Here is a 26,601-nt window from a genome sequence, read left to right as displayed (position 1 = left end):
TTGCTGGAAAAGCGCAGCAGTCAGGCAGCATCCAAGGAGCAGGAGAATCGACGTTTCGGGCATAAGCCCTTCTTCAAAATTCCTGCTCCTTGGATGCTGCCTGACCTGCTGCGCTTTTCCAGCAACACATTTTTCAGCTCTGATCTCCAGCATCTACAGTCCTCACTTTCTCCTTCTGGGAGATGTTAGTGTGGGTTCTCTCTCAGAATGAATGTCCAAGCTGTTCATTACTAATCCAGGATGGCACCTTCCCTTGGTTCTCCCTTAGCTATTCAATCATCCAGTTCCTGTGTTTCCCTGCACAGGGTGCAGTTTTATTGCTCACCGTTATCCCTGATTGGGCCCTGGATGATCTGGTTACTTGTCTTGATGTGACCCTCCAGTATGGGAACTAAGTGGTGGCTAGCCTATTCTTCTGCAGGAGTCGTTGCCGGTTCACTGAGATGGTTGATTATTTGAACCTTTAATCCCCTTCTGGTTGATATCTTGAGTGCTGTGTTGCCTCCGGATGAAGAGCTGTTGTTGTGATCTGTCTAGAATTTACACCCTTCTGTCTGTGATGACTGGTGCTTCTATTTCCAGTTTTGTACTATAATGGTCTGTAGTTGGTGGTCTAATTTAACAGGCTTGTTTATGGCACCAGTCGATAAATACTAGGCCTTCAGGAATTCCTGAGCTTGTTTTTCTTTTTTGCCTGTCCCAGTATGGGAATGTTGTCCCAGTTGATTTTTTATTTGATTCATTTGTGAGACTTGGGCTTCATTGGCTGGCCAGCATTAATAGCCCATCCCTATTTGCTCTTGAGAAGGTAGTGGTGTGTTGCCGCCTTGAACCGCTGTAGTGCACTTGCTGTGGGTTGACCCACATTGCCATTAGGGAGGGAATTCCAGGATTTTGACTCAATGACGGTCAAGGAGCGGCAGTATTTTCCAAGTCAGGGTGGTGATTGGCTTGGAATGGAATTTGCAAAGGATGTTGTTCCTAAGTACCAGCTGCCCTTGTCCTTCCAGATGAAAGTGGTTGTCGGTTTGGAAGGTGCTGTCTAAGGATCTTTGGTGAATTTCTGCAGTGCATCTTGTAGATAGTAAACACTGCTGCTACCTAGCACTGTTGGTGGAAGGATTGAATGTTTGTAGATGTGGTGTCAAGCTTCTTGTGTTGTTGGAGCTGCACCTCTCTGGGCAAGTGGGGAGTATTCCATCACCCTCCTGACTTGTGCCTTGTAGATTGCGGATAGTCTTCGGGGTGTCAGGAGTTGCGTAACTTATCGGAGTATTCCTAGTTTCTGACCTGCTCTGAGAACATAGAACATTACAGCATATTACAGGCCCTTTGGCCCTCAATGGTTTCACAGGTCGCAACAATCTAAAGCCCATCTATCCTACATTATTCCAACATCAACCATATGTTTATCCAATGGTCATTTAAAAGCCCTTAAAAGTTGGCGAGTCCACTCCTGTTGCAGGCAGGGAATTCCACACCCTTACTACTGAGTAAAGAACGTGTCTCTGTCATGTCCCATATATATATATATATATCACCCCTCAGTTTAAAGCTATGTCCCCTTGTGCTACCTGTCACCTTCTGAGTAAAAAGGCTCACAGTGTCCACCCTATCCAACCCTCTGATCTTGTTTGCCTCTATTAAATCACCTCTTCATCACCTTCTCTCTAATGAAAACAGCCTCAAGTCCCTCAGCCTTTCATCATAAGACCTTCCCCTCCATACCAGGCAACATCCTCGTAAATTTCCTTTGCACCCTTTCCAATGCTTCCACATCCTTCCTATAAAGTGGCTTGTTTGATTAGACAACAAGATAATGCAGAAAAGATTCAATAACTCATCTCATTTATTTTCCATTTCCCTTTGAATACACTCCACAAATGAAATATCCCACATAGTTTTTGCTATGTCCATGCATGTCAAATAACAATTGCCAAGTGTGGACAAGAAATCCTGAAGAATCTCCAGAACACCTGAGGCACAGATTTAAATACCCCAAATGAACATGAATACCCATCCTGTCTACATGTTTTGGTGTCAGTGGGCCGAGGACAAACAACACATGGGCCAAACAGAAAGGGAACTTACTCCATCTAGCAAATAAAAAGATAATAAGGTTCTGTGGAAATCAGAAGTATTTGCTGGTTCTGTCCCATCTTCCTGCATGTCTGAAGTCTATAGTGTCAAGTTGTCACGTAACAGGGATCCTTGTAGCTTGTTTCAATCAGGGTGTCCAGTTCCACAATTGCATCATTAAATGCTGCCTTTGCCAATCTGCAGGCATGATCACTTCACACAACACCAGGTCATAATCCAACAGGTTTATTTGGAAGAACTTGTTTTCTTGTAGACCTGCACTTGGTGTCCTTCATATGTCAATACACACTGCCAAAGGGAGAACTGATCAGGTTATTTTATTGCAAGCTGATGGTCGTATATTATCGTGGTGAGTTTCCTGCCAATTTGTCCTATGTAATGTTTCTCTCAGTTGCTGCATGGTGTTTTATATATCGCATTGGTCCTGCATGTTGTGAGTTTGGGGCCCTTTGTCCTGGATAGTAGCTGGTGAAGTGTGGCTGTTGGTTTGTGTGTACTTTCATTATTCACAGAGGATGCAGGAGTTTCATAGTCAGTCCTGAGATGTTTCTAATATAGGGCAGGGGGGTCACTGTGTTGGGGAGTACAGTGTCATCTTGGTGTTTGTCTGCTTAGGCATCAGTGTATGAGGCTGTTATGTATCCATTCTTAGCTGGATGGGTACAGCTGTTCCTCCTCTTCTCCCTGGTCTCCTGTTTCTGTATCTAATCCTCGAGCTCATTTGACTCATTGGTTCAAGATCCTGAGTTCTTTTATTTTCCAAATTGTGGGGTATGCCCATTGATACTCCTGTCCTGTCAGCAGTGGCCAGATCATTCTCTTTTTGTCTATCAGCTGCTGGTCTGGGTTATCCCTCTTTTTTCGCTGTATGTCATCTCATTGTTCTATGGATTAGGTGGAATGTAGCATTTGAACCCACTCCAGTAACTGTATCCCTGATGTATCTCTTCTCCCTGGCATTAGCTGATGGTGAATATTGTGAAACAGGATTTTACCTGTGGGTGTAATTACTTATCCATTGGGAAGGCTCGGGGTGTGTGTGTGTGGGACAAGCTGGGCAGAGCCTTTACTGCTGGTCTTAGCCAGTTTGGAGTGTCATACTCGAGGAATTCAACCTGCTGGAGTTTCCTGGGGCATTGCCGTTCTTCCTCTGACCCCCCCCCCCCCCCCCCCCACCCCACCCCCGTCCTGGCTATAGCCACTCCCAGGCACCCATTCTCAAAGATACTCCACCAAGCATCTGTGAGCCGCCCCACACTCCTACAACACAATGTGGGTCTCACATTGGGCTTCCTGTGCACTATCAGCTTATGGTTACACCCAAATCCCACTGACTTTCACAGGGTGGACCTAGAGGATCCCATCTACACCCACCGCAGTATCTGGTGTGTTGTACCACATGTATCCTGAGTAGAGCTTTATCCCATATGTTAACGCGGCATTTTGAGATACTCCTTATTATAAGACATATAATGCACAATAAACGCTCAAAGGGTTGTCTCATTGTTTCGAAGTCTCGGTTCCAGTGCACTGTCTTGTTATAAAAGAGTAATTTCTGTAAGTATCTTGGTCCACTATCTGACAATGGTGTTCTACATGACATTACAGAATTGTTACATTTTTCTGAATTGTTATCCATTCCTGGGCTCCCTTTTTGAAAAACTAAAAACAAAACCCACAAGGGGTTCTAGAACAATTGTGCCCTGTGTGCAGAATGCAGTGGGATGGTTTATTAGACAACGTGCAGGGTGGCTCACCCTCCATATCCGGATTGTCTGAACTTTATTGGGAATGAGGAAAGGAGCTCCTGTCTCCTGTGTCTTTGGTGCTGCAGCCTCCCTGTTGATGACTCTATATCCTGGGCAGTGGGGGAGGGGCTGGGCTGGGCTGTCACTGGGGAGGGAGTGCGTTACCCCACTCAGTCCCAGGGTATCCAGAGAGGGTTCATTGCAGTGGTCATCCCTGAGGTGTTGTTGGAAAAACTCCTCATGAGGCCTGTACTGGGGTATATTGTCTACAAGCACATGGAAGGGACGATGAGAACTGCTCTCTGGGGAATTGGCCTTCATCTGACTGAGGTAGCAGCCCATTCTATTCAGATCCAGCAGGAGGTTAGAGACATGGGGCCTGACTTCTTCAATAATGGAGCTGGATCCAGAAAATCTGGGAACATGGAAAGATTCAGGTTGGTACACTTGGAGCAAGACCTGTTCAACATCATAATCTGAAGATTGAACTTTCGCATCAACTTGACTCTGGTTTTGTTTAGTCCCAATTCTAACAGCTGCAGCCATTTGTCTGGGCTTGATGTTTTCCAGGAGAGAACAGGCAACAGCTTCAAGTATAAGGGAGTCGGGACCAGATTCTGACAGGTCCGCTCCCAGCAGGGGCTTCAACACCTTTGTGTCGGCCTGTCACTGGAAAGTGTGGCCTGGAGGGGGGTCCAGTTTCTGACCCACAAGAATACAAAGGGCAGTATTACATCCCATGTTGTGCTATTCTGTCCAGTTGATCATATTAACTCCAAGAGTGTGGGGCATACAGTTTACCAACCTACTGGATTGTGGGTGGTAGGCAACTTGAAATGTGAGTAACACCAACCAGAGACGTGCCTTCCTGCGTGAGCTGGATGTGAAATGGGTACCCTGATCTGACTCTATGCTGTGGGGTAGGTGCCATCTTGTAAATATTTGTCAGGACTTTGGCTGTGATCTTGGCAGTGTTTGTACTTGTGGGAAATGCTTTGACCCACTGAGTGAAGGTGTCAGAAATAACCAAGATGCAGTTAATGCCACCAGGACAGATGGGCAGGGAGCCATTTTGGAGGTTAGGTCAAGGTCCCTCTCCTGGTAATGTGTGCCAAGTATGCTTTATTACTATCACAGTGAGGGTTGGTCTCTGTACAATCGAGGCAGGTGTCAATGTAATGTCTGACACTTTGTCTAACACAGACCACCAACATGAGGCTGTAATTTTATCTTCGGTGTGTCTCTGCCTTGGGGGCTGTGGGTATCATGGAATTGGGAGATAATTTGGTTGTGGACCCTAAAGGGATACTTATTTAGATGGAGGCCATTGTTTAGTGGAAGGTTAGTTTGCCAATGTTTGTATTTGTTGACTTACTTCCCCTGGGAGATCTGTTGGAAGTCAGGGTCAGAGCTTTGGACCACCTTGTGATCTTCAATATTGGTCTGTTTAACAGAAATAGCCAGGGTCTACATTGGCTGCAGCAGGGATTCGGGAATTGGTGGGTGCCAGGGGTAACCTTGTTGAAGCCCTAGTCTGGCTCTGCAGCATTAACATTCCTGGCCAGTGATGGGCTTTGACGTGGACAGCACTGTAGGTTTGGTTTGAGCTTGTTGGAATGTGAATTTGAGGTGGTGTTGATTGGGGAGGTTTGCTGTGTACTGAGGGGAAACCTCATTTAAACCCAGAGTGGGAGGGAGTCGCTGAGGCTGTTCCAGACGGACATGCTGTCTGAATGGGTGTTGGGTGGCAGTGGGAGCTGGTAAGGATCAGTGACTCCGGTAGTTTCAGCACTCGTGTGTCTCGGGAGCTGTAGGGCCAGCTCCAGTCCGACTATTTCCTCATGGCCAACAGTATATATACCACAGCTGGTCTCCCTGATGTCATTTCCTACCAATGTCTACTCACTAGTTGCTGAGCTTATGTATCAAAGTTAATTTTAATGTTGTTGTGAGTCGACATGTGGAGCTCCCAACGGCTATGACCTGACATTGTGGCTCCCTGCAGTACGTTAGATTATTGGCCAGGAGGGTGTGGGTCTTTAATACACTTCAGTCATGTCTGTCCTTGCAGTAAAGGGTCCAATGTGCTGTGTCGTTCTGGCTGATGGTGCCATCTTGTTTTCTACCATTTGCCGATAGTTGTATTGGGGTAAGACTGACCATGGAGGAGAAATGCTGTACAGTGCAGGAAACTGCCAATAAGTGTCTCTCACAGGGAGAAGCCCAGTTCGACTGGGGGCAATAGGCTACAGGCCTTGAGCAGTGATGTGACTCCTGGAACAATACAGCTGAGGAGAGAGTCAGTGGCAGTGTCTTCTCGCACAAAGGGGGAGTCAGGATCCAGGATGTGTGGGGTTGGTGTCTGGGCCAAGCCTTGTTTACGTTCCAACACTGCCTGGCTGTGTTGCTCAGTTCAATTCCATGGGGTGTCCCTGTTTAACAGGGGGAGCAGCCTTTGTTGTGAAGCCATCAATATGGCTGCAGCAATACCCAACCACACTCAGCAAGGAGCACAGTGTGTGAGCATCTGTGGGTCAGGGTAATGTGGTGACGGTCCCGATGAGCTTCTGTTCAACCTGATGCTGACCATGAGCAATAGTGGTGCCTGAGGAGGAGACTTGTTTTCATGATCTGGGCCTTTTTAGGGATTAACGTTTGAAGCCTAAGGGGGGTAACATGGCCAATAATTCTGTCAATAATATGAGGTGTTCTTCTTCTCTCTAATGGTGGTCTTTAATAGATCATCCACGTCCTGTATGAGGCAGTCTGGCTTAGAAAAGGATTCTAAACCTTTCTCAATGTCTGACAATGAACCTTCCAGCTCAGTGAGCAAACTTACTCAACCTGAGCTACAAACCTTCTCAAAACTCATTAAGGGCATTTAAATGGTCATTGGATAAACATACGACTGAAAATGGAATACTGCAGGTTAGATGGGCTTCAGGTTGGTTTTACAGGTTGCCACAACATTGAGGGCTGAACGGCCTGTACTGCTCTGTCATGATCGATGTTTGATGCTGTATTCAGCTGCCTCTGTTGTCAGCCTTCTGCAGGGGCCATTCCCTCTGTGAAAACATGGCCCCCTCCTTTATCACTCTCAACAGATCCCCACAGCCTCACTGCAGGTTCCCCTGTAACAACTGCCCATTAACTCCCTCACTGTCCAGTGTCCATGATCCCACACATATCTTCTGCATCAAGCAGCATTTCACCTACACTTCATTCGATCTGAATTCCCTGATAATAGTGTGGTCACCTCTACATTGGGCCTGGGTTTTGGACAGGTTTTAAAGGAACTCAGAGAGATCTGGATGATCAGGTCCAAGATCTGGATGGACTTGGAGAGTGTTGAACAGTTTTGGATAATGGAAGGTCCCAGCAGAATTAAATACACTTGTAGATTTAGTATCTTAAATGTTGAAAAACAAAATAAAACATAGTTAAGAAAACCTGTTTAATTTCTGGTTAGATTAAAAGTGAGAGAAATGTCCATTTCAGATCGTAAATGTATTCTGGGATGGAAGAAGTGACTTTGGGAGTTTTACAGAAGGTGAACAAGGAAAAGGTGCTGCAATTCTAGACTTAGTGCTCGGAAATGAGCTGGAGCAGGTATCAGATCTTGTGGTGGGAGAGCATTTTGTTGATAGTGACCACAACTGCCTCACATTCTACACAGCTATGGGGAAGGAGAGGATTAGGCAAAATGGGAGGATATTTAATTGGGGAAGAGGAAACTATGATGCGATTAGACATGAGTTAGGAAGCATGGACTGGGAGCAATTTCTCCATGGTAAAGGCACTATAGACATGTGGAGACTGTTTAAGGAACAGTTGTGCAAGTGATGAATAAATATGTCCCTCTGAGACAGGCAAGAAGTGGTAAGATAAAGGAACCTTGGATGACGAGAGCGGTGGAGCTTCTCATCAAAAGGAAAAAGGGAGCTTACGTAAGGTGGAGGAAGCTAGGGCCAAGCTCAGCTCTACAGGATTACAGGCAGGCGAGGAAGGAGTATAAAAATGGTCTGAGGAGAGCCAGGAGGGGGCACGAGAAAGGCTCGGCAGAATGGATTAGGGAGAACACAAAGGCATTTTACACTTATGTGAGGAATAAGAGAATGGTCAAAGAAAGAGTAGGGCCGATCAGGGATAGCATCGGGAACTTGTGTGTGAAGTCTGAGGAGGTAGGGGAAGCCCTAAATGAGTTTTTTGCTTCTGTCTTTATGAAAGAAACGAACTTTGTAGTGAATGAAACCTTTGAAGAGCAGGTGTGCATGCTGAAATGGATAGAGACAGAGGGAGCTGATGTGCTGAAAAATTTTGTCAAACACTAACATTGACAAGTCGCCAGGCCCGGACCAGATTTGTCCTCGGCTGCTTTGGGAAACGAGAAATGCAATTGCTTCGCCACTTGCGAAGATCTTTTCATCCTCGCTCTCCACTGGAGTCGTAGCTGAGGACTGGAGAGAGGCAAATGTAATTCCTCTCTTCAAGAAAGGAAATAGGGAAATTCCCGTCAATTACAGACCAGTCAGTCTCACGTCTGTCATCTGCAAGGTATAAGAAAGGATTCTGAGGGATAGGATTTATGACCATCTGGAAGAGCATGGCCTGATTAAATGCATTCAACACGGCTTTGTGAGGGGCAGGTCATGCCTCACAAACCTTATCGAGTTCTTTGAGGATGTGACTAGAAATGTTGAAGAGGGTCGAGCTGTGGATGTGGTGTATATGGACTTCAGCAAGGCATTTGATAAGGTTCCTCATGATAGGCTCATTCAGAAGGTCAGGAGGAATGGCATTCAGGGGAACTTAGCTGTCTAGATACAGAATTGGCTGGTCGACAGAAGACAGCGAGTGGTAGTGGAAGGAAAATATTCTGCCTGGAAGTCAGTGGTGAGTGGTGTTCCACAGGGCTCTGTCCTTGGGCCTCTACTGTTTGTAATTTTTATTAATGACTTGGATGAGGGGATTGAAGGATGGGTCAGCAAGTTTGCAGATGACACAAAGGTTGGAGGTGTTGTTGACAGTATAGAGGGCTGTTGTAGGCTGCAGCGGGACATTGACAGGATGCAGAGATGGGCTGAGCGGTGGCAGATGGAGTTCAACCTGGATAAATGCGAGGTGATGCATTTTGGAAGGTCGAATTTGAAAGCTGAGTACAGGATTAAGGATAGGATTCTTGGCAGTGTGGAGGAACAGAGGGATCTTGGGGTGCAGGTACATATATCCCTTAAAATGGCCACCCAAGTGGACAGGGTTGTTAAGAAAGTATATGGTGTTTTGGATTTCATTAACAGGGGGATTGAGTTTAAGAGTCATGAGATCTTGTTGCAGCTCTATAAAACTTTGGTTAGAGTGCACTTGGAATACTGCGTCCAGTTCTGGTCGCCCTATTATAGGAAAGATGTGGATGCTTTGGAGAGGGTTCAGAGGAGGTTTACCAGGATGCTGCCTGGACTGGAGGGCTTATCTTATGAGGAGAGGTTGACTGAGCTCGGACTTTTTTCATTGGAGAAAAGGAGGAGAAGAGGGGACCTAACTGAGGTATACAAGATAATGAGAGGCATAGTCTCTGTCTATCGACTCTATTTCCCAGGGCAGAAATGACTAACACGAGGGATCATAGTTTTAAGCTGGTTGGAGGAAAGAATAGAGAGGATGTCAGAGGCGGGTTCTTTGCACAGAGAGTTGTGAGAGCATGGAATGCGTTGCCAGCAGCAGTTGTGGAAGTAAGGTCATTGGGGACATTTAAGAGACTGCTGGACATGCATATGGTCACTGAAATTTGAGGGTGCACACATGAGAATCATTGGTCGGCACAACATCGTGGGCTGAAGGGCCTGTTCTGTGCTGTGCTGTTCTATGTTCTATATTCTAATTGTCAGACAAGCTTGAACTGGGGTTGCCTGGGTATCAGTATTCCAAATGTGGCCGAACCAAAGTCTTAAACAACGGTATCATGACCTGCCAATTCTAGTACTCAATACCCTGTTGATGAAGGAAAACATGCCATATGCCTTCTGGACCACTCTATCGACCAGCGTTGCCACTTTCCAGGAACAATGAACCTGAACACCCAGATCTCTCTGTACATCAGTTTTCCCCAGGGCTTTTCCATTTACCATACAGTTCACTCTAGAATTGGATCTTCCAAAATGCATCACCTTGCATTTGCCCGGATAAAACTCCATCTGCCATTTCTCTGCCCAACTCTCCAATCTATCTGTATTCAGCTGTATTTTCTCACAGTCCCTTCACTGTATTCTCTGACAGTCCCCTTCACTGTCTGCTACTCTGCCAATCTTAGTGTCATCTGCAAACTTGCTAATCAGACCACTTACACCTTCCTCCAGATCATTTACGTATATCACAAACAACAGCATTCCCAGCACGGATCCCTGTGGAACACCACTGGTCACAGTCCTCCATTTTGAGACACTCCCTTCCACTAGTACTCTCTGTATCCTGTTGCCCAGCCAGTTCCCTGCCCATCTAGCTACCATACTCTGGATCCCTTGGACCTTCACTTTTACCATCAGCCTATCATCAGAAACCTTATCAAACGCCTTGCTGAAGTCCATGTATATGACATCTTGTGGCAGAGCTCGTGACAAGTTTGCAGCGCTATCAGATGAGGGGTCAAGAGACTATGCAGATGTTGAACAGGCTGTTTTGAGTGCTTCTGAAGTGGGAACAGGCGTGTATAGACATAGGTTCAGAAACATAAAAAAGGAACCAGGTCAGACTGATGACAAGCTCGAAAGAATTAAACACAGCAATTTTGAGAGATGGTTGTGGTCTGAAAGATAGACAAGGCACATAAAGCTCTGAGATTATTCTGCTGGAGGAGTTGTAAAATCTCACTTGCAGAGACAGTAAGTGCTTATGCGGATGAACAGGAAGCTCTAAATGTGAGAGAAGTAGCAGAGATGGCAGGTGAATATGCAATGGTGCACAAGGCAAAATTTATCTTCTGACAGGGATTTCGTTCTCTGAGGCATAGAAATTGGGAGAAGGGGAGACCATTCACTACAAAACAAAGAGTGGATTACACTGAGAATAGTTCACCACAGCTGAGAAACAAAACCCACGAGAGTGGGAGCAGGTGAAAGGCCTCAGTTGTTTTCACTGTAATGGAGTGGGACACAGAAAGTTAGCGTGCCAATGATTTCAGAAGGGCACTGGGAGAAGGTATGCTCACTGCCGCGGGGTGGCACACATAGGTTCACAGTGCTGGTCATTGAAGGAAGGCACAGAGAGACAAGATGTGGTAAGAGAGGGGAAGTCAGTGGGATTAGTGGAAGGAGGAAAGGAAACCTCAAGGGAAGTCAAAGAGCTGCAGGAAAATGCAGAGCCTAAGCAGGGGCTCCGTAATGAGTTTATGGCCAGTCTCTATAAAACCTTCACCTCTGTGGGTAAAGTTTACTCAGGAAGAACAGTGGGGAGAATAGAAAGAAGTTACTGTTTTAAGAGATATGGGATCAGGTCAGGCTCGAATACTAAGAGATGAAAGTATTTGCACTCCTTCTGAACACTCACCTGAGAGGATGATAATCTGTGGAGTAGATGGACAGGAATTTAACATTCCCCTGGGTCAGATCGGGTTGGAGAGGTCAATAAGAGTGGGGAAGTGGTAGTGGGAGTGATTAACAGCATGTCAGTTCCAAGGTAACAGTTTGTTCTTGGAAACTGTACAGCAGGACCCAAGGTGGGAGGGATGCCTTTTGTGATGGAGAAGCTAAAGGAAAACTAGGGGACTGAGGAGTTAAAAGAACAATACCCTGGAATCATTTACTGCTCTCTGATGTGCTGCAGCTCCTTTCTGTGTCAGTGTTAGTCTCTGTCCGTGTCCCATACAATGCAAGGAACAGGGAATTGTTCATTCCCACCTGCGCTAAACAGCTTGTGTGTGTCTCAGTGCCAGCTCTGTCCATGTCCAATACACTGCAGGGAAGAGAGAGAACCTCACTCCCAGCAGCTGCTGTTCAGCATGTGTGTGTGTGTCTCAGTGTTACACTTTGGATGTTGGTCTGGATTGAGCATTTAGTGCTGGAAAAGCACAGCAGGTCAGGCAGCATCTTTGCTTTCGTTTATTGGTCAGAGTATTGAGTACAGCAGTTGGAAGGTCATGTTGCAGCTGTCCAGGACATTGTTTAGGCCACTTTTTGAATATTGTGTGCAATTCTTGTCTCCTTCCCATCAGAACAATATTGAGAAACTTGAAAGGGTTCAGAAAAGATTTACAAGCATGTTGCCAGGGTTGGAGGATTTGAGCTATAGGGAGAGGCTGAACAGGCTGGGGCTGTTTTCCCTGGAGCATTGGAGGCTGAGGGGTGACCTTTATAGGTGTTGTTAAAATCATGAGGGACATGGATCGGGCCAAGAGACAAGGTCTTTTCACTGGGGTGGGGCAGTCCAGAACTAGAGGGCTTAGCTTTTGGGTGAGAAGGGCAAGATTTCAAAGACACCGAAGGGGCAACTTTTCCACACAGAGGGTGGTGTATGTATGGAATGAGCTGCCAGAGGAAGTGGGGGGAGGCTGGTACAATTGTAACATTTAAAAGGCATCTGGATGGGAATATGACTAGGAGGGGTTTGGAGGGATATGGTCCAGGTGCTGGCAAGTGCTACTAGATGAGGTCGGAATATCTATATGGCATGGATGAATTAGTCCAAAGTGTCTGTTTCTGTGCTGTATGACTCTATGACTCGAATCACATGCTCCCTCTCCTTGTCAGTATTGTGCCGATCCATCAACAGAGAATGGTTAGATTCTTAATGTCTGAGAATATTCATTGCCTCATGTGTGTCTGGAATTTGACTTTCCCAGAATGAAGCCAATCCTCATTATGGCCAAGAGTGCACCCTATTTGGATGGGGACAGCTTCAGTCATGAGGAGTCACGAACGTTGCTGAACATTTTGCAATCCTCAGCGAAAATGCTGATCCAGGCACATTATTGAGGAAACAGGCAAAAATGTTTGGGCTAACGACATTACCCTGAGGAGCTCCTGCAGAGATGACTTGGGAGTTCAGATGACCACCTTGAACAACCACAAGCATCTTCCTCTGCCAAGCACGGCTTCAGCCACTTGCCTGATTTTACTCTCTAACCTGTTCATCCACAACTGTCAGGATGCCTTGATGCAAAACTCAGGCAAATTTCATTCAATGTAAAGAGCAGTCACTCTCTCCTCACCTCTGCAGTTCATCTCTTTTGTCCATGTAGGTACAGGGCGCTTAAAAAGGTCAGGAGCAAAATGTATGTGTCTGAACCCACTCTCACCGTCATTGAAGAGGTTAGAGTTGAGTAGACACTCCTTGTTAGCACTGCTGATGTCAGGACCATCAGTTGTGGATCAGTTCAGTGATTAACCAATAGGGCAACAATTAGTGGAGCTAGATATTATTCACTTCGTGGTGATAGGACAAAGCCAGATTATTTGTCCCCCTTCCGCAGAAGTGTCTGGTCTAACTGTGCTGGATAAAGTGAGGACTGCAGATGCTGGAGTACCAGAGTTTGAAAAATGTGGTGCTGGAAAAACACAGCAGGCCAGGCAGCATCATCCTGAAGAAGGTCTTATACCCGAAACGTCGTTTCTCCAGCTCCTCGGATGGTGCCTGGCCTGCTGTGTTTTTCTAGCACCACATTTTTTAACTGTTCTGGATGTTTGGTTCGAGATGCAGCTGGAAATGGAGCACACATCTTTAGTCCCATTGTCGAAATGGTATTACTGCGTATAGCATTTGGAAGATTATATGCCAACTGGCATTTCCTAATTTCTCCTTCAGTGAATCGAATTGACTGAACGCAGGGAGATACAATCCTGGTGACCTCAGCAGCATGTAGAAGTGAACAAGTCACTATGCTGGTCCAGATCGAGGTGATTGCAAATTCTTCAGTGTGATCTTTTGTATTAATGTACAGTGTTCACAAAGTGACAGTTTTTGAATGCTTCCATGACAATAACTTGCCGCGTATTCTCTAAACTCTCATCCAGCAACTTTTACCTTCTGCCCGCCTTGAAGATCACTCAGTTCATTCTTCCCAATTCTGCAGGTATTCCCTTTTCTCCATCACACATTTCTGAATTTGAGTGTATACAGCTTTCTGCAAAGAAGACATTTAGGCTCTTCACAAACACGTTTAAATCTTTCTGAAAGAGATGAGTGCTCAAGACCTTTCCTTGTGAAACCATGTCGTTTCAGCAGAGTGTGATGACAGGAAGAGGGACTTCAAATTCATTGCATTTTCATCAATACACACAATGTTGTTTACCTTCTCAGTGAGGGTGAGTATGAAGTAAATACTCCTCCCTGAATATATGATTGAATCCCTACAAGGTGGAAACTGACCATTTCTCCAAACAAGTCCACACCGGCCCTGCCAAGAGTTACCCAGCCGGATGCATTCCCCTCCCCCACTACTCTAGATTTACCCCTGACCCATGCACTGAACCTACACATCCCTGAATACTACAGACAATTCAGCATGGCCAATTCACCGAACCTGCACATCCCTGAATACTACAGGCAATTCAGCATGGCCAATTCACCAAACCTACACATCCCTGAATACTACAGGCAATTCAGCATGGCCAATTCACCGAACCTGCACATCCCTGAATACTACAGGCAATTCAGCATGGCCAATTCACCGAACCTGCACATCCCTGAATACTACAGGCAATTCAGCATGGCCAATTCACCGAACCTGCACATCCCTGAATACTACAGGCAATTCAGCATGGCCAATTCACCGAACCTGCACATCCCTGAATACTACAGGCAATTCAGCATGGCCAATTCACCGAACCTGCACATCCCTGAAAACTACAGGCAATTCAGCATGGCCAATTCACCGAACCTGCACATCCCTGAATACTACAGGCAATTCAGCATGGCCAATTCACCGAACCTGCACATCCCTGAATACTACAGGCAATTTAGCATAGCCAACTAACCGAACCTGCACATCCCTGAATACTACAGACAATTCAGCATGGCCAACTCACCGAACCTGCACATCCCTGAATACTACAGACAATTCAGCATGGCCAACTAACCGAACCTACACATCCCTGAATACTACAGGCAATTCAGCATAGCCAATTCACCGAACCTGCACATCCCTGAATACTACAGGCAATTCAGCATGGCCAATTCACCGAACCTACACATCCCTGAATACTACAGGCAATTCAGCATGGCCACTTCACCGAACCTGCACATCCCTGAATACTACAGGCAATTCAGCATGGCCACTTCACCAAACCTACACATCCCTGAATACTACAGGCAATTCAGCATGGCCACTTCACCAAACCTACACATCCCTGAATACTACAGGCAATTCAGCATGGCCAATTCACCGAACCTACACATCCCTGAATACTACAGGCAATTCAGCATAGCCAATTCACCAAACCTACACATCCCTGAATACTACAGGCAATTCAGCATGGCCAATTCACTGAAACTGTAAATCTCTGAATACTACAGTCAACTCAGCATGGCCAATTCACTGAACCTACACATCCCTGAATACTACAGGCAATTCAGCATGGCCAATTCACCGAACCTGCACATCCCTGAATACTACAGGCAATTCAGCATGGCCAATTCACCAAACCTACACATCCCTGAATACTACAGGCAATTCAGCATGGCCAATTCACCAAACCTACACATCCCTGAATACTGCAGTCAACTCAGCATGGCCAATTCACCGAACCTACACATCCCTGAATACTACAGGCAATTCAGCATGGCCAATTCACTGAACCTACACATCCCTGAATACTACAGGCAATTCAGCATGGCTAACTTACCGAACCTGCACATCCCTGAATACTATAGACAATTCAGCATGGCCAATTCACCGAACCTGCACATACCTGAATACTACAGGCAATTCAGCATGGCCAATTCACCGAACCTACATGTCTTTAGATTGTGTGAATAAACCCAGCCAGACACCCGCACAATGTGCAAACTCCACAGAAACAGTCACCCGAGGCTGGAATCGGACCTGGGTCCCCGAGCGCTGTGAGACACTAGTGTGAACCACTGAGCCTCCGTGCCACCCACAAAGGTGAAGGGTTTGCTTGTTGGTGAGATGAAGAGTTTTCTCGAGATTATCCCCATCTTTCATGACCAAGATACGTTCATGTACTTTGAGACCTCTTGTTTCAGGAGTATTTCCTCATGTTTCAATCTTTATCCTTTTCCTTTTTGTTTTAATTTGTTGTTTCCAGTTCCAAAACAAAAATTAACCAAAACCTACTTATTATTTTGAAAACGATTTTTAAAATATAACGTAAATGTTCTGTTTACTGCCTAACTAATTTTACCAAACGCTAATATTACAAACTCAAGCTTTCACTCCAACACGAGTTTTTTAACACCTTCTTCAGTCTTCATAAAACAGACTTTAAGACGAGGAAATTAATTTTCATTGCAACTATGCTGATATTGTCACTTTCAGAGATTATTTTGTTCTTTTTTTTGAGCACAGGTATAAGGCAGAAGCACTGAGCTGATGACTGAAGCCATGATGTGGAGGTGCCAGTGTTGGCCTGGAGTGGACAACATTAAAAATCACACAACACCAGGTTATAGTTTGTGCTTCCAAATAAACCTGTTGGACTATCACCTGGTGCACTGTGATTGTTAACTCTGACAACTGAAGCCCACTTGAGTGAACAGCTGAGGAGGCCTTGGATTTTTTTAATGCAGCCTGAATGTGTGTGACCAGCTCTCACAGACCAGGAGCTCTGAGTATCATCAGAATTGATTGGGATCTCAACAGAGTTGGAAGCTTCAGTGAATGTCTCCTGGCTGCTCTTCCCTCTGAAATTTCTCTTGATGTTCCTTTTTCCCTCCTGAAGTGGAGAATTCCATGTGAGAACCTGTGTCTGAATTTTCCTTTTTTCCCCAAGCAGGTTTTTATGGGATGTTACTATATTGGCATCATTAATTATAAATGGTTACTGTATTCATTATTCTGTGAAGTTATGAGTTATGTTGCTCCAAATTTTTCTAAGACACAAGTGAAGTTAGAGAGTGTTTAAATAAATTGTATTTTGCTGAATGTTGAGTCCTTTAATCATTCACATTCCATCTCAAACAGATACTTTCGATTTGCCTTTAAAATAAGAACACTGTTGGGTATCTGCTGTCTGCTTCATATATTTTGAGGAGGTCTGGTCTGGGCCATAACATAACCTTCAGATTCACATTTGGCGATTGTTGCACAGCAAAAACAAACAAACATTCTCTCTGTGCAAAGCTCTGAGCATCAAATGGACGGGTGTTGACCCATCACTAAATGTATCAATAATCCATTTGAAATCATCTTTGCGTTCCAAACTGTTTCAGGGAACAAGAGAGATTTCAGAGCTGAATTAGCAGAGAGGCTGTTATGTAACTGTAATATCTCTGTGTTAGTGACCCAGAGTGCCACTACATGATTCTGGACACACATTCACATTTTACTGGAGCATGTGCATAGAACATAGAATGTTGCAGTGCAGTACAGGCCCTTCGGCCCTCTGTTTCGCCGACCTGTCAAACCAGTCTGAAGCCCATCTAACCTACACTATTCCATGTATGTCCAAATGCTTGTCCAATGACGACTTACATGTATTTAAAGTTGGCGAATCTACTACTGTTGCAGGCAAAGCATTCCATACCCTTACTACTCTCTGTAGTGATTTTAAAAGAATAATAATTTAATGAAGATGATTGGGAATTTAAAGCGGGACTAATGGCGACAGTGTAATTATTGTCGATAGCCAATAAAAATCCCTGGTGTCCTAATTGCCCTGAGGGACTGAGATGCCCCATTCTAATCTGGGGAATGCAGATCCCAAACAATGGGGTTGATGTCAACGCTGGGCAGTTCCAGACAAGTGACCCATGTTCACCTCACCCGAAATTCACTGCCAGCTATTAGTTATTGATATTAAACAATGTCACACCAAGTCATCACTCAATTCATATTTGTTGCCCGATAAATTGCACCTTGGGGATAGATAAAAAGAAGAATTGTAAATGTGTGAATAATTTGTTGCTTATATTAAAAATGGTGAACAAAGTAGAACAACGACGGACAGATCAGATAAGGTGAGTTATGGATCTGGAATTAAGACTGACGGTCACCATCCCTCGGGGAGGGGAAAGGTTGAGGAGGAAGGAAACTCATGGTAAGACCAAATGTTGTTCGGGACACTGTGTTGGTACAAGAAATAGAATTTTAAAAAGCTTGTTTATGACTTTTTGGGAGCCCTAGTGGAAATGAGATGGAACTATGTTTTGAACATGGAGGTGTTCATGGGAATAGTGTTCTGCTGCTTGAAGATAAAGGGAAGGTGTGAGGAAGGCAGGCCTAAACAGAGCAGATAATTCCAAGGACCTTGGAAACCATATGTTAGGGGCCCATCAACGTAATAAAGTGAAATTCTGCCTGATGCTTTGAGATGGAAAGTAATACTATCTGAGAAACGGAAATATGGGAGATGGAGTCTCTATTGGAAGAAGTCGATTGTATGAACTTCTCCAGTGTGTAGGAGAGCTAGGAACAGGAATGAACTTCAAAGTTATTTTAATATTTCAGCTCATTGTGAAAGAAACATAATCTCACAGACATCACCAGTGGTGGACACGACGTAGATAAAAACACAGGATGGCGAGACCAGGACAGAAACAATTTTACTGGAATGAAAGTGATTCATAATCTCTCCAAACTTCCCAGTTCTGGAGGCCACACTTGAGGAACAGCTGAAGGATTTCAGACAGTGCACAGAAAACTGTCGAGGGTGAGGGCTGTATCAAGTTGATGGGTCGGATGTGGACAATGTTTTGCCCAGAGGGAAGCGGAACTTGAGAGGAAGTCTGATAAAGATCTTCAAATCATGGAATCTTCAAACATTCTAAATCAACAGAAAAACAAGACAAGGAGTCAAAATAAAATCACACCAATTTGGGGATTGAAGGAAGAAGCAAATACATTTTTTGAGACTTTGTTTAAAATTTTTCTTTTCATTGGCTGTGGCGTGATTGGCTGGGCCAACATGTCTTACCCATTGGATGCGGGGGGCAGCATGGTAGCATAGTGGTTAGCACTGCTTCCTCATAGTGCCAGAGACCTGGGTTCAATTCCCGCCTCAGGCAACTGTCTGTGGAGTTTGCACATTCTCCCCATGTCTGCGTGGGTTTCCTTCAGGTGCTCCAGTTTCTTTACACAGTCCAAAGATGTGCAGGTCAGGTGAATTGGCCATGCTAAATTGCCCATAGTGTTAGGGGCAGGGGTAAATGTATGGGGAATGGGTCTGGGTGGATCGCTTTTTGGAGGGTCGGTGTGGACTTGATGGGCGTAAGGGCCTGTTTCCACATTGTAAGTGATCTGATCTAATCCAACCTAATCTAATCTAATCTAATCATTCTCCATTAACCAGAGGGCAGTCAATCACATAGTTATAGAACATAACATAGAAACATACAGCGCAGTACAGGCCCTTTGGTCCTCGATGTTGCGCCGATCCAAGTCCACCTAACCTACACTAGCCCACTATCCTCCAAATGCCTATCCAATGCCCGTTTAAATGCCCATAAAGAGGGAGAGTCCACCACTGCTACTGGCAGGGCATTCCATGAACTCACGACTCGTTGAGTAAAGAATCTACCCCTAACATCTGTCCTATACCTACCACCCCTTAATTTAAAGCTATGCCCCCTTGTAATAGCTGACTCCATACGTGGAAAAAGGTTCTCACTGTCAACCCTATCTAAACCCCTAATCATCTTGTACACCTCTATCAAGTCACCCCGAAACCTCCTTTTCTCCAATGAAAACAGCCCCAAGTGCCTCAGCCTTTCCTCATATGATCTTCCTACCATACCAGGCAACATCCTGGTAAACCTCCTCTGTACCCGTTCCAGTGCCTCCACATCCTTCCTATAGTATGGCGACCAAAACTGCACACAATACTCCAGATGCGGCCGCACCAGAGTCTTATACAACTGTAACATGACCTCAGGACTCCGGAACTCAATTCCTCTACCAATAAAAGCCAGTACGCCATATGCCTTCTTCAACGCACTATTTACCTGGGTGGCAACTTTCAGAGATCTTGCACATGGACACCAAGATCCCTCTGCTCATCCGCACTACCAAGTATCTGACCATTAGCCGAGTAACCCATCTTTTTGTTACTCATACCAAAGTGAATCACCTCACACTTACCCACATTGAACTCCATTTACCACCTTTCTGCCCAGCTCTGCAGCTTATCTATATCCTGCTGTAACCTGACATATCCTTCCTCACTGTCAACAACTCCACCGACTTTCGTATCATCCGCAAACTTGCTCACCCAACTGTCTAGCCCCTCCTCCAGGTCATTTATAAAAATGACAAACAGCAATGGTCCCAAAACAGATCCTTGCAGAACACCGCTAGTGACGGCACTCCAAGATGAACCTTTACCATCAACTACTACCCTCTGTCTTCTTCCAGCCAGCCAATTCCTAATCCAAACCTCCAACTCACCCTCAATGCCATACCTCCGTATTTTTTGCAGTAGCCTACCATGGGGAACCTTATCAAACGCCTTACTAAAATACATATACACCACATCTACCACTTTACCCTCATCCACCTCCTTAGTCACCTTCTCAAAGAATTCAATAAGGTTTGTGAGGCACGACCTGCCCTTCACAAAGCCATGCTGACTATCCTTGATCACATTATTCCTATCCAGATGTTTATAAATCCTATCACTTACAATTCTCTCTAAGACTTTGCCCACAACAGAAGTGAGACTCACTGGCCTATAGTTACTCGGGTTATCCCTACTCCCCTTCTTGATCAAGGGAACCACATTTGCTATCTTCCAGTCTGCTGGCACTATTCCTGTAGACAATGAGGACACAAAAGTCAAGGCCAATGGCTCTGCAATCTCCTCCCTTGCTTCCCAGAGAATCCTCGGATAAATGCCATCAGGCCCAGGGGGCTTATCTATTTTCACCCTTGCCAGAATTTCCAACACCTCTTCCCTACATACCTCAAAACCGTCCATTCTAATTAATTGTGACTCAGTATTCACATCGGCAACAATGTCCTGTTCCTGAGTGAATACTGATGAAAAGTATTCATTCAGTGTCTCCCCAATCTCTTCAGCCTCCACACGCAACTTCCCATTACTATCCTTGATTGGACCTATTCCTACCCTAGTCATTCTTTTATTCCTGACATACCTATAGAAAGCCTTTGGGTTTTCCCTAATCCTACGAACTAAGGACTTTTCATGTCCCCTCCTTGCTGCTCTTAGCTCTCTCTTCAGATCCTTCCTGGCTACCTTATAACTCTCAATCGCCCCAACTGAACCTTCACGCCTCATCTTTACATAGGCCGCCCTCTTCTCTTTAACAAGGGATTCCAATTCCTTATTAAACCACGGCTCCCTCACACGACCCTTTCCTCCCTGCCTGACAGGTACATATTTATCAAGGACACTCAATAGTTGCTCCTTGAACAAGCTCCACATATCAATTGCGCCCTTGCCTTGAAGCCTACTTTTCCAAACCACACATCCTAAGTCGTGCCTCACCGCATCATAATTTCCCTGCCCCCAGCTATAACTCTTGCCCTGCAGTGCACACTTATCCCTATCCATTACTAGAGTAAAAGTCACCGAATTGTGGTCACTGTCCCCAAAGTGCTCACCTACCTCCAATTCTAAAACCTGGCCTGGTTCGTTACCCAGAACCAAATCCAGTATGGCCTCACCTCTTGTTGGCCTGTCTACATATTGTGTAAGGAAACCCTCCTGCATACATTGGACAAACACCGACCCATCTAACGAACTCGAGATATAGCTTTCCCAGTCAATATCTAGAAAGTTAAAGACCCCCATAACAACCACCCTCTTACTTTCACTCTTCTCCTGAATCATCCTCGCAATCCTTTCTTCTACATCTCTAGGACTATTAGGAGGCCTGTAGAAAACTTCTAACAGGGTGACCTCACCTTTCCTATTTCTAACCTCAGCCCAAACTACCTCAGATGGCGAGTCTTCATCCATCGTCCTTTCCACCGCTGTAATACTATCTTTGACAAGCAATGCCACACCTCCCCCTCTTTTACCCTCACCTCTGACCCTACTAAAACATTTAAACCCTGGAGCCTGCAACAGCCAATCCTGTCCCTGTTCTGCCCATGTCACCGTAATAGCCACAACATCGAAATCCCAGGTACCAACCCATGCTGCAAGTTCACCTACCTTATTTCGTATACTTCTTGCATTGAAGTATACACACTTCAAACCACTTTCCTGTTTACAGGCACCCTCCTTTGAGATTGATGCCATATTCCTAACCTCCCTACACTCCAAGTCCTACACCCTAAAGCTACAGTCTAGGTTCCCATGCCCCTGCAGACTTAGTTTAAGCCCCCCCCCCCCCAAGACCACTAGCAAACCTCCCCCCAAGGATACTGGTGCCCTCAGGTTCAGGTGTAGACCATCCTGTTTATAGAGGTCCCACCTTCGCCAGAAAGAACCCCAGTTATCCAGAAACCAGAATCCCTTTCTCCTGCACCATCCCTGTAGCCACGCATTTAACTGTTCTCTCTCCCTATTCCTCGACTCTCTGTCACGTGGTACAGGTAACAAACCAGAGACAACAACTCTGTTTGTTCTAACCCTGAGCTTCCAACCTAGCTCCCTGAAAGCCTGCCTAACATCCTCAGCCCTCCTCCTACCTATGTCGTTGGTGCCAATGTGGACCACGACTTCGGGCTGCTCCCCCTCCCCCTTAAGGACCCAGAAAACACGATCAGAGACGTTACGTACCCTTGCACCTGGGAGGCAACATACCAAACGTGAGTCTCTCTCGCCCCCACAAAACCGCCTATCTGTGCCTCAGTTATGGGACTGGAGTCACATATAGCCGTAGACCAAGATGACACAGCACATTTCCTTCCCTAATGGACAATAATGATGTGGAGATGCTGATGTTGGACTGCTGTGGGGAAAGTCAGATGACCCCAGGTTCTAGTCGAACAGATTTATTCAGAATCTCCCGCTTTGGGAGCGCTGCTCCTACATCAGTTGAACAACAGCTTCCTGTTGTGATTTGGAATAAATCTGTTGGATTATAACCTAGTGCCATGTGACTTTTGCCTTTGGACAGTAATGAAGAAGATGGGCTTTTCTGACAATCAGAACTTGTTTCCTGTTCAGTATTAGAACCTTAATCAATATTTAAATAAAAATATAATTTCAAACCCCACGTTGATGCCATCCTTGTATTTAAATGCAGATTCCCAAGAAAATATAAACTGGTTCTTTTGAGCAATAATCCAGTGATAATAACATTGTAAAGTCACCTCATGGCATCATATGAAATGAAGGGGCTGATAACATTCTGAGTCCGGATTCAATCAGAAGCCAATTCATTGACAGATAGAGGTAACAATGTCCCACAGGTCAATGGGGACGAGGAAGGGGGCTGGTACTAATGAAGTTGTCCTTGCAGCGATTCGATAAACCTCATGAGAACATTGCGTTGCACCACCTCATCGCTAAACCTGTCCCATCAACAGAGAATTAAGGCAACAATTGCAAGCTGTTTGCTCAAATGAGGCGAAAACAGGTTGAGCAATGTTGAAACCTCAGTGTCCCAGTGGATAACTTTTAGGGCATAAGATACATGCTCTGGAAATGAAGGTAATTCAGTGATTTGCCCATCAGCACGAAGGGACAGAATAATTCATAACGAAAATGCATCGACCAATTCAGTTAGTCAGAAAAATATGTTACCTGATGCTGGCGGTCATTGGGGTACCTGGTAAGTGTCTGTAAACCATGAGATTGCAGAATGATGTGCATGAGGTAATTACTGTTCTGTGTGGAATTACTCAACAGCTCGAGCTGCTTCCGTGACCGTGGAAATAGCTCGATATTCTCGAGTGTCATCTGTCTCTTCATGTGGAGCTTGTTGTGCCATCTCTATAAAGGTAGTCAGGAATATCATTACAGTCATCGTGAATGACTTGTGTGAATTAATCTGTTGGCTCAACTGCCTGGATTTCAATTCTGTTCTCTGTTATAACATTTTATACTTTTTTGGGAAGTCATGCACGGTTAAATCAATGGTCCCTGTGTGAATCCATTCTTATTGGCCCCGTTGAGTATATTATCATATTACCGAGTTCAGGCCCGAACGGGAATACAAACCTGACTGCACTGACCCTCTGGGTTTCTGAAGGACCGTTCGGTCCAGGATGCTTTTCAGAGCAGGGCCGAAATGGACATTTCTTCCAAGTCGTGTTATTGTTGGACTCACTGCTGCTGCCTGAGCTATTCCCCTCCCCAGGAAGCTGCCAATTTGGGGTCATGAGCAAGCTGATATAATGATTTAAATATTATGTAGTAAACATTTAGTATACCAGTTTTCCAGAGTTTGAGAGATTTCGCTTCCTTTATACAATTATTCATCTCGTTTACTGCACATGGCAGACACTCCATTTTCTCACAACTCTTTGAGTAAAGGATTTATTTGAATTCATTCGTGGATTTCTGAGAGACCATCTTTTATTAGTGAAATTTAAACTGGGCGCCCACAATGTCGTCATTATGTTACCCCACATTCCATTTCTAAACACTTTGATATTTATATTGTCTCTGTTGGTTCATGACTAATGTCTCTCATATGCGCTGAACGGAAACACGTCTAACAAAAAATGTCCTAATTTCTGCAATCTCTCCGATATAATTTGAATATGCGACCAGACCAATTCCCATAACCCCACCATCCCAAACCTCTCAAAATATACTCCGGAGACAGCCCTGAGCCGAACTCTTATTTATCTGAATGTAAGTGTAAGGCGCTCTGTTCCAAATGTGGTTCAATCATTCGGCTTGAAGCAGAACACACATTTGTCTTATTTAACCATGGCTTGAAGTGTGTATACTTTAATGCCAGAAGTATACGAAATAAGGTAGGTGAACTCGCAGCGTGGGTTGGTACCTGGGACTTCGATGTTGTGGCTATTACGGAGACATGGCTAGATCAGGGACAGGATTGGCTGTTGCAGGTTCCAGGGTTTAAATGTTTTAGTAGGGTCAGAGGTGGGGGTAAAAGAGGGGGGGGTGTGGCTTTGCTTGTCAAAGATAGTATTACAGCGGTGGAAAGGAAGATGGACGAAGATTTGCCATCTGAGGTAGTTTGGGTTGAGGTTAGGAATAGGAGAGGTGAGGTCACCCTGTTAGGAGTCTTTTACAGGCCTCCTAATAGTCCTAGAATCGTTGAAGAAAGGATTGCGAAGATGATTCAGGAGAAGAGTGACAGTAATAGGGTGATTGTTATGGGAGACTTTAACTTTCCTGATATTGATTGGGAAAGCTATAGCTCAAGTTCATTAGATGGGTCAGTGTTTGTGCAATGTGTGCAGGAGAGTTTCCTGACGCAATATGTAGATAAGCCAACAAGAGGTGAGGCCATACTGGATTTGGTTCTGGGTAACGAACCAGGCCAGGTATTAGAACTAGAGGGAGGTGAGCACTTTGGGGACAGTGACCACAATTCGGTGATTTTTAGTCTAGTGATGGAGAGGGATAAGTGTGTACTACAGGGCAAGAGTTACAGCTGGGGGCAGGGAAATTATGATGCGTTGAGGCATGACTTAGGATGTGTGGATTGGAAAAGTAGATTCCAAGGCAAGAGCGTAATTGATATGTGGAACTTGTTCAAGGAGCAACTATTGAGTGTCCTTGATAAGTACGTACCTATCAGGCAGGGAGGAAAGGGTCGTGTGAGGGAGCCGTGGTTTAATAAGGAGTTGGAATCCCTTGTTAAATGGAAGAGGGCGGCCTTTGTAAAGATGAGGCGTGAAGGTTCAATAGGGGCGATTGAGAGTTATAAGGTAGCCCGGAAGGACCTGAAGAGAGAGCTAAGAGCAGCAAGGAGGGGACATGAAAGGTCCTTAGTTGGTAGGATTAGGGAAAACACTAAGGCTTTCTATAGGTATGTTAGGAATAAAAGAATGACTAGGGAAGGAATAGGTCCAATCAAGGATAGTAATGGGAAGTTGCGTGTGGAGGCTGAAGAGATTGGGGAGGCGCTGAATGAATACTTTTCGTCAGTATTCACTCAGGAACAGGACATTGTTGTCGATATGAATACTGAGGCACGAATAAGTAGAATGGATGGCTTTGAGATATGTAGAGAAGAGGTGTTGGAAATTCTGGCAAGGGTGAAAATAGATAAGTCCCCTGGGCCTGATGGCATTTATCCTAGGATTCTCTGGGAAGCAAGGGAGGAGATTGCAGAGCCATTGGCCTTGATTTTTGTGTCCTCTTTGTCGACAGGAGTAGTGCCAGAGGACTGGAGGCTAGCAAACGTGGTTCCCTTGTTCAAGAAGGGGAGTAGGGATAATCCTAGTAACTAGAGGCCAGTGAGTCTCACTTCTTTTGTGGGCAAAGTCTTAGAGAGAATTGTAAGGGATAGGATTTATGCACATCTGGATAAGAATGATGTGATCAAGGATAGTCAGCATGGTTTTGTGAAGGGCAGGTCGTGCCTCACAAACCTTATTGAATTCTTTGAGAAGGTGACTAAGGAGGTAGATGAGGGGAAAGCGGTAGATGTGGTATATATGGATTTTAGTAAGGCGTTTGATAAGGTCCCCCATGGTAGGCTACTGCAGAAAATACAGAGATATGGCATTGAGGGTGAGTTGGAGGTTTGG

At 45.1% G+C, this 26,601-nt stretch overlaps 1 protein-coding gene across 1 annotated transcript in view; it reads left to right on the top strand.

Annotated features, from left to right (window-relative positions):
- Positions 1–23,632: 23,632 nt before the first annotated feature.
- The window catches only part of LOC140465570 (probable G-protein coupled receptor 139), a 99,859-nt gene continuing 96,890 nt past the window's right edge, over positions 23,633–26,601 (top strand). Inside the window, exon 1 of the mRNA XM_072561112.1 lies at positions 23,633–23,699. Within this exon, the coding sequence (XP_072417213.1) occupies positions 23,633–23,699 (67 nt within the window). The remainder of the gene's footprint in view (positions 23,700–26,601) is intronic.

The sequence above is a fragment of the Chiloscyllium punctatum genome, chromosome 42, assembly GCF_047496795.1.
Source record: "Chiloscyllium punctatum isolate Juve2018m chromosome 42, sChiPun1.3, whole genome shotgun sequence".
NCBI classification, from domain to species: domain Eukaryota; kingdom Metazoa; phylum Chordata; class Chondrichthyes; order Orectolobiformes; family Hemiscylliidae; genus Chiloscyllium; species Chiloscyllium punctatum.
The sequence above is the reverse complement of the archived record's forward strand: the minus strand, read 5'-3'. Positions and strand labels throughout refer to the sequence as shown.